At 33.9% G+C, this 14,803-nt stretch overlaps 1 protein-coding gene across 1 annotated transcript in view; it reads right to left on the bottom strand.

Annotated features, from left to right (window-relative positions):
- LEKR1 (leucine, glutamate and lysine rich 1) overlaps positions 1-14,803 on the bottom strand; it is a 187,259-nt gene that overhangs the window by 164,515 nt on the left and 7,941 nt on the right. The window contains exon 3 of the mRNA XM_027587434.2: positions 8,041-8,255. Within this exon, the coding sequence (XP_027443235.1) occupies positions 8,041-8,255 (215 nt within the window). The remainder of the gene's footprint in view (positions 1-8,040; positions 8,256-14,803) is intronic.

Raw genomic sequence — 14,803 nt, 5'->3', positions numbered from 1 at the left:
CTTGATAGACCGCCAGAGGATAAAAACACCTTACCTACAGAGGAACGAAGATAAGACTTATATCCAACTTCTCCTCAGAAATCATGCAAGCAAAAAAAAAAAAAAAAAAAAAAGAGTGGCGTGAAATATTTGAAGTTTGAGAGAAAAAAAATTAATCTAAAATTCTGTACCCTGTAAAATTATCCTTCCAAAGTGAAGGAGAAATAAGACTTTCTCATACAAACAAAAATTGAGGGAATTTGTTGCCAGTCAACCCGCTTCGCAAGAAATGTTAAAAGATGTTCTTCAGAAAAAAGTAAAAGAATACAGAACAGAAACTCAGGTCAGCATAAAGAAAGGAAGAGTATCAAAGAAGGAATAAGTGAAGGTAAAATAAAAACTTTTCTTTATTTTTAGTCTAATAAGTAACAATTCATTCAAACTAATAATTGAGCAGTAATGTATTTGATTATGTATACTTTTAAAAATATATATGAGTATTTATGTATGCTTACTTAAAAGTGAATTGAGGGCACCTGTGTGGCTCAGTCAGTTAAGCATCTGCCTTCGTGTCAGGTCATGATTCCAGGGTCCTGGGAAATTGCCCTGCATCGGGCTCCCTGCTCAGCAGGGAGTATGCTTCTCCCTCTGCCTCTGCCCCCACCCCCACTCGTGCTCACTCTCTCTCTCTCTCTCTCAAATAAAATCTTTTTAAAAAAATGAAATGAATGATAGAATGGTATAAGAAATAGGAGGAAGGAATCAGAAATGTTTCATTATTATAAGGTATTTACACTGCCCATGAAGAAGCATAGTGTTATTTGAAAGTAGACTTGGATTAGCTACACACACACACACACACACACACACACACACACACACACACATATATACATATAGTAAATTCTAGGGCAACAACTAAAAAAACTTAAAAAAATAACTGATATTCTAAGAGAACATGGAATTATATAAAATGCTCAAATCCACAAAAGGCAGAAAAAGTGTGGAAGACAAAAATAAGAACAAAGAACAAGAGTATCAAAAATGGTAGATAACAATCATTACTTTGAATGTCAATGGTTGAAATCCATCAAGAGACCAAGATTGTCAGAGTGTATTGAAAAATAAAACCCAAGTATATGTTGTCAGCAAGAAACCCATTTTAAATATAAAGATGCATTAGATTATAAATAGAGCAGTGGAGAAAGATATATCATGGTACACTAATAAAAAAAAAAAGTGAGAATGTCCTTACTAGTTTCAGATAGAAAAGACTTCAGAGCAAAGACAGTTACCAGAGTTAAAAAGGGGTATTACATAATGATAAAGGGGTCAATACCCCCAAAAAACGTAATAATACTTAACAAGAGAGCCTAACAACAGAGCATCAAAATATGAGGCAAAAGCTTATAGAATTACAAGAAGAAATAGATAAATCCACAATTATAGTTGAAGACTTTATCAAAGATGGACAGATTCAGCATGTAAGAAAATCAGTAAGGACATAGTTGAACTCAACAGCATCATCGATCAACGATATAATTGACATTTATGGACTACCTCATCCAAGAACAGAATATATATTTTTTTCAAGCTCACATGGAACATTCACCAAGACAGATCACATCCTGCACCATAAAACACATCTTAACAAATTTAAAAGAATAAAAATCATAGAATGTCTGTGCTTAGACCAAAAGGAAATTAAACTAGAAATCAAACAGAAGAGCTCGGAAATCCCAAAATACTTGGAAATGAAAAAATAACCAATGGGTCACAGAAGAAATCACAAGAGAAGCTTAAAAATACTTTAGATAAAAATGAAAATACAACTTACTGAAATCTGTAGTATGCAAATCTATATGATCACCTGTGTAGAAAATATGAAAGAATCAACAAAAAACACCCAGAATAAGTGATTATAGCAAGGTTGCAAGATACAAGGTTAACATACAAAAGTCAATTTCCTATATACTATGAACACATGGAATTTGAAAAACAGATTACCATTTACATTAGTATCCCCCCACAAAATGAAATACTTAGGTATAACCCTAAAAAACTCTAACAAAATATGTACAAGATCTATATAAGAAAATGAAATGTAGATAATCCAGTTAAGAAATGGGCAGAAGACATGAATAGACATTTTTCCAAAGAAGACAAACAGATGGCCAACAGACACATGAAAAGATACTCAACATCACTCATCATCAGGGAAATACAAATCAAAACCACGATGAGATACCACCTCACACCTGTCACAATGGCTAAACTAACAACACAGGAAACAACAGATATTGGTGAGGATGCAGAGAAGGGGAAGACCCTTACACTGTTAGTAAGAATGCAAACTGGTGCAGCCATTCTGGAAAATAGCATGGAAGTACCTCAAAAAGTTAAAAACAGAAATACCCTACGGCCCAGCAACTGCACTACTAGGTATTTACCCAAAGGATACAAATTCAAAGGGGTACATGCACCCTGATGTTTACAGCAGCATTATCAATAATAACCAAACTATGGAGAGAGCCCAAGTGTCCATCGGCTGATGAATGGATAAAGATGTGGTATATATGTGTATACATATATATATATATATATATATATATATATATATAAAATGGAAGACTACTCAGCCATCAAAAAGAATGAAATTTTGCCATTTGCAATGATGTGGATAGAGCTAGATAGAGTGTATTATACTAAGTGAAAGCAGTCAGAGAAAGACAAATACCATATGATTTCACTCATATGTGGAATTTAAGAAACAAAACATATGGGAAGTGGGGAGAAAGAGAGAGAGAGGAAAACAAACCATAAGAGACTCTTAACAATAGAGAACAAACTGAGGGTTGATGCAGATAGGTGGGTAGGGGATGGGCTAAATAGGGGATGGGTAATAAGAAGGGCACTTGTGATGAGCTCTGTGTGTTATATGTAAGTGATGAATCACTACATTCTAAATATTACACTATATGTTAACTAACTAAAATTTAAATAAAAATTTGAAAAAAAGAAAACAAAGAAGAACTAAATAAATAGAGAGATATTCCATGTTTTGGATAGGAAGACTCAATATCGTCAAGGTATCAATTCTTCCCAACTTGATGTATAGATTTAATTCAATATCAATTAAAATTCCACAAATTATTTTGTGGATATGAAAACATGGATTCGAAGTTTACATGGAGAGACAAAAGACCCAGAATAGCCAACTCAATATTGAAGGAGAAAAAAAATTTAGACTAACACTACCTGGCTTCAAGATTTACTATAAAGCTACAATAATCAAAACAATGTAGTACTGGTAAAAGAACAAAGAGATTAATGGAACAGAATAGACAGTCCAGAAACAGATCTACATAAATACAGTCAACTGCTCTTTGACAAAGGAGCAAAGGCAACACAATGGAGCAAAGATAATCTCTCTAACATATGATGCTGAAAGTAACCATAAGATATCCACATGCAAAAAAACAAATAAACAAACAATAAAAACAGACCTTACAACTTTCAAAAATTAACTCAAATGTATCATGGACCTAAATATAAAATATAAAACTAGAAAATAACAGGAGAAAAATTAGATAACCTTGGATATGGTGAGAACTTTTTTAGATACAACACCAAAGGCAAGTTTCATAAAAGAAACAATAAGATGGACTTCATTAAATTTAAAAATATCTGCTCTGCTAAAGAGAATGTCAACAGAATTAAAGACAAGCCAAAGACTTGGAGAAATACTTGCAAAAGACACATACAATAAAGAACTCTTATCCAAAATATGCAAAGAACTCTTAACAATAAGAAAACAATCAATCTCATTTAAAAATGGGCAAAAGGGCTGGGGAGCCCTGGTGGCACAGCTGGTTAAGCATCTTGGTTTTCACTCACGTCAAGATCTCAGGGTCATGAGATAGAGCCCCACGTTGGGCTCTGAGCTCAGTGTGGAGTCTGCTTAAGACTCTCTCCCTCTCCCTTTGCCCCTCCTGCTCATGCGCTCTCTCTCTCACACATAAACAAATAAATCTTTTTTAAACAATGTGAGGCGCCTGGGTGGCGCAGTCAGTTAAGCATCTGACTCTTGGTTTCAGCCCAGGTTGTGATCTCAAGGTCCTGATATCAAGGCCTGAGTTGGGCTCCACATTTAGCATGGAGTCTGCTTGAGATTCCCTCTCCTTCCCCCTACCCCTGCCACTCATGTTCTCTCTCTCTAAAATAAATAAATCTTTTTTAAAAAATGGGCAAAAGATCTGAACAAACATGCCATCAAAGATGAACAGATAACAAGCATTTGAAAAGATGTTCAACATCATATGTCATCAGGGAAATGAAAATTAAAATGACGAGATACTACTACACACCCATTAGAATGGCCAAAATCGAAAACACCAACACCACCAACTTCTGGTGAGGATGTGGTAACAGAACTCTCATTCATTGCTGCCAGGAAAGTAAAGTGATAGAGCCACTGTGGAAGACAATTTGGCAGTTTCTTACAAAATTATACATACTCTTACCATATGATCCAGCAATCACACTCTTGGGTATTTATCCAAAAGAGTTGAAAATGTAGGTCCATACAAAAACCTGCACACGAATATTTATGGAAGCTTTATTCATAATTGCCAAAACTTGGAAGCAACCAAGATGTCCTTCAGAAGGTGAAAGGAGAAATAAACTGTGGTATAACCAGACAATGGAATATTACTCAATGCTAAAAAGAAATAAGCTGTCAAGCCATGAAAAGACATGCAGGAAACTTAAATGCTTATTACTAAGTAAAAGAACCTAAAAAGGCTACATATTGTATGATTCCAACTATATGACATTCTGGAAAAAAACAAAACTATGAAGACAGCAAATGGATCAGTGGCTGCCAGTCCTTAAAAGGGAGGGAAGGATGAACAGGCACAGAGGATTTTTATCCTCATGAATGGGATGAGTGTCCTTCTAAAAGAGACCTTGGAGAGCTCCCCTGCCTCTTCTACCTTGTAAGGATACAGCAAGACAGCTATCTATGAATCAAGAAGGGGTGGAAGGAGCTACCCTTCCAAATACACCAGCACCTTGATCTTGGACTTCCAGCCTCCAGAGCTGTGAAAAATAAATAAATAATGTTGTTTATAACCACCCAGTGTATGGTTAATGCTGAAAAGCAAAGTTCTACTGAAGATGTTATTGCAACCATGCTGGTCAAATCAAGTAAATGTACACTGGACTATGCCACGGAGTGATAATTATGACACTGCTGACATCTGGATAAAATTTTTTTAAAACTGGCATGATACTGACACTGACACAAAATCTTGGAATTAGAAAAGGGTCTTTCAGAGTGATTATTTCTCCATAGTATCTCTAAGAAAATTTACTCTTGAAATAGTTTCCATGAAATAAAACTAAAAATGATGAAAACATCTTTAAAATTCTTGTTTTAAGAGGAGTCTTCCACAAAGTGGAGAGAAACCACGGGCCATTTACTGCCAGCTGCACTGTGAACCTGGAGATGCTTCTAGACTTTTTCAGATCTTATTTTTCTTCATTTATAAAATTCTGGCATTGGACCAAATGAACTTGTTATATTTGCCCAAATGGACTAAGACATCAATAGCATAAAACAGAGAGTCCAGAAATAGACTAGAATAGAAATTAATAGGTAGCATTTCAAACCAAGGGAGAAAGAATGAAAGATATAATGAATAATATTGGGATAACAAGCCATACATTTAGAAAACAACAATAAACATGAAATTATAAATCCACCAGACAAAAATTAATTCCAAATAGATTAAAAAGGTAACTAAAACATCAATGCTATAAAAGTTTTAAATATATGTTGGTTTTTCAACTTGCCTGAATCTAGGTTAGTGTTAATCAGGTGAGTTTCTGTTGTTCATAACCAAAAGAACTTGACACAGAACTCTGACCAGAATTTAGCATAGAATATTAAAAAAAATCAATGCAGAAAAAACACAATAAACAAAAAGATAAGCAACCATGAGAAAATATTAGCAACATATATAAACAAAGTATAATGTCCATGTTATATTAAAATCTCCTATAAGTAAAGAAAACTAAACAACCCAATAGAAATTTGGACAACAGATATGAGCAAGTAATTAACAGAGGAAGAAATATAAATGTCTAATAAACATATGAAAAAATGTTCAACCTCATTAGAAATAAAGAAACACAAATTAAACACCCATGAAGTAACTTTTTTCACTCAAGAAAAAAGCAAAAATTTGTTGGGGCACCTGGGTGACTCAGTCGGTTAAGCATCCAAGTCTTGAGTTTGGCTCAGGTTGTGATCTCAGGGTCATGAGATCGAGCCCTGTGTCAGGCTCCACACTGGGCATGGAGCCTGCGTGGGATTCTCTCTCTTCCTCTATGTTTGCCCCTCCCCCTCTTAAGAAAAGTAAAATCTGAAAAACTCTAATATTAACGACAAGTAGGAAAATGGCCACTTTATCAACTATTGGCCAAATATAAATTAACACTATCTTCTCAAAGGACAATTTGGTACAACATTTATTAGAATTTTAAATTGACTTTTCCTTTCTTTCAGCAATTTCACTTCTAGGAATTTATCCCACAGAAAACATACATACATAAGAATATAAATATAGGTACTATCTGTAGTAAGTATTGGAAATAATCTAAATGTCGAAAAGAAAAATGGTTAAGTAAATTATGGTATATTCTTAGTAAAGAAAATGTTGTAACAGTTAAAAACAAGATAGATCTATATGTATTAACATGGAACAACTTTCAATATATATAAATTAAGTGGCAAAAGTCACAGAATGACATATTGAATATATTGCTTATATTTAAAACCAGTCTATCAAAAGATGAAGATTTTTAAATTATACATCTTATATAATACATTAGATATCTTAAAGAAATATATCTATAATAAAGGTAAAGGCACAATAAAGGATCTAGAAAGATATACACCAAACCATTAAAAGCGGTTTTATCTCCAGGAAGAAGAAATCAGAATAAAAAGGGAATTCCTTGCCTTTTCTTCTATCTACTTCTTTTACTTTGTGTGTTTACATATGACTTATATAATTCACTATATTATTAAAGAAAGTAAAATGTAAATATAGCAAGCAAAAGAATTTCTGCTCTGACAGGCAAAAACCCTCCAACTCTAAAATTTTAAACTAAATACTTCAAACTTTTTATTTTTCCACTCAAATATTACAAAATACTTTAGTACTCAGATTTGAAATTGAAGAAACTGTAACAAAATTTTCTTAGTAAAGGTCTAAGAAATATCGGGCTCAATGGAGGTTTAACGTATAAAAATGTATAATAAAATGTAATTGAAGTTCTTAATCCTAAGAGATTTAACAAAGTTTCTACTCTTACAAAGACATATTCATTACATTCATTAAATTCAAGATTTACTAACATCAACTGTTGATACTTTAAATGGAGAAATAATCATTAATAAGAAAAAGGAAAAGCCATAAAATACCAGCAAAAACCCTTCTATAGAAGTGTCTGTATAAATCCACTGAAGTGTCTTTAGGCAGACTAAATTGCTGATTAGATTCAACAGCATTAAGAACTCATTCTTCAATTTTATTCCAATTTCAGTGATTTAGAATCATATACCGATTTTAACATTTTGGCATCCTTTTCAAAACATGAAAACCTTATTCTATAAATCTAAATATTTGAGGCCATTTAAAAACAAATGTTAAGTATCAAAAACTACCAAAATTCACCTGGTTTTTGATAGACAAATCTTCCTAATGATAAAATTAGGATATATATCTGGGGAAAAATAAAACTTGACCCATCTCAACATATAATTACTGAATTAACTGATTTCTAATTATTCAAATAGTAAATACATGTCTCAAAGAAATGTTCAAACTATAATATGTTTAATAATTATTAATGATAAAATGAACTCAAATATATTAAAGTGTAACTTATAACTGATTTAGAGAAATTCTAGAAAAACATTCAAAGTCTATTTATTTCCTGTACTTTTCTTTCAAACTAAATAAATGACAGGAGAGAATAACAGACTCCAACCTTTCTGTTTTGGATTCACTGTCAATTCTGTACTGTTCAAAATCTTGACTAAGAGACCGTAGCTTTTCTTGAAGTCTCTTTTCACGGTCTACGCTTCCTTGATAAAATTTCATCTCTTTTTCCATCACTTTCACTTTTTCTTCCATAGCCTTAAACTCATGAAGAATAAGATAGCTGACTCCACAGTACTTACAAACTTTTTCTTCAGGAGACATCTAGAAAACAGACATACATACATACAGACAGACATACATAAATTAAAATGATATTTTTTAAATTCTGAAAAGCAAAGTTCTCTACTGAAGATGTTATTGCAACCATGCTGGTCAAATCAAGTATGCCACGGAGTGATAATTATGACACTGCTGACATCTGGATAAAATTTTTAAAACTGGCATGATACTGACACTGACACAAAATCTTGGAATTGGAAAAGGGTCTTTCAGAGTGATTATTTCTCCATAGTATCTCTAAGAAAAATTTACTCTTGAAATAGTTTCCATGAGATAAAACTAAAAATGATGAAAATATCTTTAAAATTCTTGTTTTAAGAGGAGTCTTCCATGAAGTGGAGAGAAACCACGGGCCTTTTACTGCCAGCTGCACTGTGAACCTGGAGATGCTTCTAGGCTTTTTCAGATCTTATTTTTCTTCATTTATAAAATTCTGGCATTGGACCAAATGAACCCTTAAGTTCCTGTTCAGTTTTAACATTGTATGCTTTTTACAGAATTTAACAGAATTTATGCTAGAATTCTGTCATAAAACCACAAATCGCAAAAACATTTTGAACCTAACATCTTCTCTCCCAGTCCTTCTCCTTTCACATAGGTATGGTAGATACCTATGGTAGATTTTATAGACAGGGAAATGGCAACCACTTAAGTTGAATAACCAGCTGATACATGGAGACATTGGGATTAAACCCAAGTCTATCTAAACCCAGCACCTACTCCTGTAACCATTTGTGTCATATTTATCTGCCATGTGAAGGTCAGCTAAATCATCTTCCTTCCTTCACATAAAATGTTCGTATATCTCTGGTCAACATAAGGGTAGTGAAAAATGGAATTTTAGCAAAGTCAAGAGAGAGGTAATTCTTTTTTCTGTCTCAAGTATATAAATGTTCTTCAAGTAGACTCTACTCTACTTGTCCTGCTATTCAAAAAGGATGAGAGACAGCTTCATTAAATATTTGCTCCAGGGTACTAAAATGAAAGCAACACTTTTAAGTGCTACTTTTAACGCAACCTCCCTCAAGATTGTAGAAACTGCTCCCTTAACTAAGAGTGACACCACCTCATCTGCCTATCAATGCCATTACACAAGAGTCAGATGAAACAAACTAATAACAAATTTTTACATAGTAACATTTTGTTCATCTAAAGTTCAATAATAAAAATTTCAAATCAAAAAACATAATATTATGGGATACGGACAAATGACAACATCAATCATCTAACTGCCAGCAATACCAAAATTACAGATTTGTAAAACAACAAGTTTGGAGGAAATCATAAAGATAACTTGGTTCAAGCTCTGGATGGGTTCATAAAGTCTACTCCACTCTAGTAAGTCATTATCCTGACTATTTCAACATCCCAAATGATGGGAAACTACTTTGTAAAGCAGCCTGTTTATCTTCTGATGGCTTTGTCTCCCAGGAAATTCTTTCTCATGTTGACCCCAGATCTGCCTCCCTGGAATATCCACTGGTCCTAGACCTCCTAGGAACCATGTGGAACAACCCTAGAGCTCTTTCTAATATTTAAAAACAGCTTTCAGGAACACTCCATATCTTCTCTTCTCCAGGTCAACACTTCCAGATCCCTTAGCTGTTTCCCATATAACATGGTTTTGAATTTCTTCCTTATTCTAAATAATTTTCTCTGAACTTGTTCCAGTGTTCTATATATGTCTCAAAGTATGGTGCCCAGAATTTAATACTCCAGTGTGGTTGGTCTCACTGAACAGAATAAGAGAGGGCTCAAGCCTCCCTCATTCTAATATCTCATAAGTAATATCATTGGTAGTACCTTCTAATGCAACCTTAGATCATGACTGTCTTTTATATTTTCAGCAATTATATGTTATTATATACAACAGACTTTTATGTTAAAAAAAAAGCCCCTATTTTTTAAAAATATACTTCAGTACAAAACCATCTTTCATTATATTAAATATACCAATCTATTCCTTCCCATGTGTGTCCGCTTTTTTAAGAGAATCCACCTTCTACAGTCCTGGCTGCTCTGTTTAGTAAAATAACTAAAACTCCCTCCACCTATCCACCCTAGCCATGGCTGACTGGGGGATGAGGATTAGACATTAGACCCAGAAGAACCAAGCCCTAAGCTGGGATGAGCCAACCAGACTTATAAGTGCTGAAGACCCAGGTATTTGGGACACCTTTAAGCAGTCTTAACAGAGAAGGATCATATAAGGTACAGAGTTAGCCACATTACTGGAATGAGGGAGAAAAATGAGCAGACACACAGAGACAAGATAAGACAAAGATAATCTGGATCCAGAGTAGGAGAGGAAAAAAGGAACCAAAGACCTTCAAATTCCTCACTTCAGTTCTCTTGAGACCTAGCTGCCCTTCTTGCCCTTTGGGGTCCACGCCCAATCTTCCTGCATTATTCTCTTTCCCTCTTATACTACCTATTTCTTGCAACCAATAACCTTCATTCTATCATGTGAGTATTTGGCTTTTCAGATTGAAGTGCTGGAAAATAAATATAATTATAAATATAAGTAAATAAATAACATATATTTATACATAAATATCTTAGACACACATATATTTTGAAGATAGGTATGTCTTAGTCTCAGCCTTTAGTTACTGACTTTTGTATCCAGGAAATTTTAAGCTTTGTGTCTTTTTCAAAACTGATCATTGTAAGTTGCTTTATCCATCCAATTCATTGATTAAAAATGTTGAATATGACAAAATTGAGGAAAGAACTCCACAGCATGTCATAAATACTTGGTTGATACTGATCTATTATTCAGCACATTTGAAGAGTTGAAGCTACAACTTTCAACTGGTTATTAAACTACCCAATTATCTTTATACTGATTCATATTGTCTTCAGGAATATTATGACAAACTTTGTCAAATGTCTTCATAAACTCCATATATTCTATGGCTACTACAGTTCCTGGATCTAGTAACGGTACACAAAATGGAATGGCAGGACCTACATGCCAGTTCCCTTAATGAACGTAAAATTGGCTCAACGGCTATTGCTTTCTAGTATATACTCACAAACCACCTTTTATTTTTTTAAGATTTATTTATTTGAAAGAGAGAGCGTGTGTGCTCCTGCACATGAGTTGGGGGAGGGGCAGAGTGAGAGGGAGAAGCAGACTCCCCACTGAGCAGAGACCCGATGCCAGCCTGGATCCCAGGGCCCAGAGACCATGACCTGAGCCGAACACAGACGCTTAACCAATTGAGCCACCCAGGCACCCCCTACAAATCACCTTTTAATAAATATATTCTAGTATATTGTCTGGGATTGAAATTGAGTTCACTAGTTGTAATTTATGGTTATTTTACACATGGGATGGCATTTGTACATTATCCTCTTACTCTCTACATGTTCTCAAAGATCACCAACCACAGGCCCATTCAAAGGTACTATCAGTTCCTGGGAATATAATTTATCTAGGTCAAGAGACCTGAACTAATTCAGAACAGATGGGTATTTTCTTATAATTCCTTTCCTCACTGTGAGTTTTGGTTCCTTCTCATCAATTTGAAAATTATATTGCTTACTTAAAGGCACTTTCATTCTTAACCTTATGTCTATTAATCATGGTTCTTGCCCAGATTCTGGCAAAATGCCTTATCCTCATCCTAAAGAAAACTCTTGCTGGGTGGAGCTTATTTGCAGCCTGATGTACAAAACAAAAAGAGTATACATTTCACAGTTACAAAAGCTATTAGAATGTTATTTTACCACAGCCATTAAGTGGGGGGTGGATGTAGCTGAAATATATGAAGTAATACATTTTATAGAATCTTCTAGACGTTCAACAAAGAGAGCCCCAACATGACATTATGAGCTAGGAAACAAGACAATCAAATTATAAAATAATAAGTCCATAAAAAGAGTCTCCAGACTTGGCCTGGTACAATCTGAATCACTGATTGATCTATGTTAAATAAGTATATTGAACAAAAGTTTTCAATGTTGTTAACTTGTAAATAATTTTCCATAAGTAAAACTACAATGGAAAGAAATATAATAACCCTTTCAAATTCTTTGTGTTTGTATGGGCTAATTACTTAAGACATTTTTGTGAAACTTGAGAAATTATTAAATACTATAATTATGTTCCCAAATGAAGTAAAAGTGAAGTAAAAGTTACCTGTTTTTTGTGAAATATAATTTGTGCTTCATTCTTATAACCTGGTGTTATATCACGTCCTCATTTTGTAAGTAAAATAACGACATGCTGTCATTCTTGACAAAAGAGCTAACATTAGGATGTTTTTGCTTTCTACAAGATGCACTTTAGAGGAGGCATCAACAAATGCAGTATATTAAACGTACAGCTATTTAAAATAAATTATAAAATAAACTTCACAAGTTCAGTGTTTGTACTTTTAAAATTATAGTTATTTAATATAAAAATGATGCAAAATTTTTAAAAGGTTAAATTAGGCTTCGGATCCTTTTCAAAGTTCCTGTCTTTGCTTCAACTAGGAAAGGCACTCCAGTAACCTCCTGCTGCCCAAATGAGGCATTCTCTGCTCCAAAACTGTTCCTTCTTTCTTCCCCCACCCATCCCATGCTTTTTGTCCTTGGATAAGGAAGAAAGAAACATAAACTATTTCACACAGGTAAGAGTGACAGCAGTATAAAATGTTAACCTTTCTAAGAGGTCTTCCATTTAAAAAGATGCAAAGAGCGTCTAGCTAGTGAATTTCATTAGGATTGGGAGAAACACTTTGAGACAGGACAGTGTACCTTTTGAATCATTAAGTATACAGGCCACCTGACCATTTCATAAAGCCATCAGGAACCTTCTTTATCAATAAGTCAAGTTGCTACACCATCAATTTAGAGATCAATTGGCAAAGAACATCTACAAAAAACCTTTGCCAACATTATATGTAATGGTGAAAAATTGTGTGTTTTTTCCTCTAATATCAGTAACAAGGCAAGGATATCCATTCTCTCTACTCTTATTCAACATAATTCTGGAAGTTCTAGCATAGAAGAAGGCAAGAAGAAGTAAATGGTATATATACCAGAAAGAAAGAAAGAAAACTGTCCCTATTTGAGAGGACATGATTGTCTACATAGAAAATCCCAAAGAATCTACAATAAAACTAGAACAAATAAGTTCAGCAAGGTCAATGATCAAAGAATAACATAAATAAATTATAGTTGTACAGATTGCCAGTGAACACCTGGACAGTGAAATTAAAAATACAATACTGATGATTGCTCAAAAAAACGAAATACTTAGGCATAAATCTAACAAAACGTACAGTATTTATATGCTAAAAACTATAAAAACACTGAAGAAAAAATAAAAGATCCAAATATACAGAAAAACATACTGAAGACTCAAAATATTAAAAATAGCAATTGTCCCGAAATTTATATATATATAAGCTTAATGTAATTCTTATCAAAATTTCAGCAAAATGTTTTTAAAGATATAGACAGGATTGTTCTCAAATTTATATGGAAAGGCAAAGGAACTAGAAGAGCTAAAACAATTTTGAAAAAATAAAGTGGAAAGAATCATTTTACCTGATTTCAAGACATACTATATTGCTACAGTAATCAAGACTGTGTGGTATTAACAGAGGGACAGACACATAGATCAATGGAATAGAATAGCAAACCCAGAAATAGATCTGCATAAATATATCAAACTGATTTTTTGCAATGGTCGAAAAGCAACTCAGTGAAGGAAAGACAGCCTTTTCAACAAATGGTGATGGAACAATCAGATACTCATAGGTTAAAAGGAAGGGAAGGAGGGAAGGAGGGAGGGAAGGAGGGAGGGAGGGAGGGAGGGAGGGAGGGAGGAAAGGAGGGAGGGAGGGAGGGAGGGAGGGAGGGAGGGAGGGAGGGAAGGAGGAAAGAAGTTATACTAAACTCATACCCAATACAAAAATTAATTCAAAATGATTATGGACCTAAATGTAAAACATAAAAATATTATTTTAGAAGGAAAAAAACCTAGGAGAAAATTTTCAGGATTTTCTAGGCAAGGAATTCTTATACTTGATACCAAAAGCATAATCCATAAATGGAAAAACTGGTAAGCTGGATTTCATCAAAATCTGAAACTTTTGTTCTGCAAAAGACCATATGAAGAGGATAAAAAGACAAGCTATAGACTGGGAAAAAAATATTTACAAATCACATATCTGACAAAGGACTGTTATCTAGATTACACAAGAACTCTCAAAACTCAACAGTTTAAGAAAATCCAATTAGAAAACACATGGTCAAAAGACAGGAAGAGAGACTTCACCTAAGAAGATATATAGATGCCAAATAAGCACATGAAAAGATATTCATCATTAGCCATTAGAAAAATGCAAGTTAAAACCACAATGAGATATCACTATAGATCTATCAGAAAAGCTAACATAAACACTAATGACATCAAAGTCTGGTAAAGATGCAGAAAAGGTGGCTCACTCATACACTGCTGTTGAGAATGTAAAATGGGACAGACCTCTGGAAAAGTTTGACAGTGTCAAAAAACTAAACATGCAGTGCAA

Source organism: Zalophus californianus, chromosome 1 (genome assembly GCF_009762305.2).
Source record: "Zalophus californianus isolate mZalCal1 chromosome 1, mZalCal1.pri.v2, whole genome shotgun sequence".
NCBI lineage: Eukaryota > Metazoa > Chordata > Mammalia > Carnivora > Otariidae > Zalophus > Zalophus californianus.
Note: the sequence above shows the minus strand (reverse complement) of the source record. Positions and strands in the feature narration are given on the sequence as shown.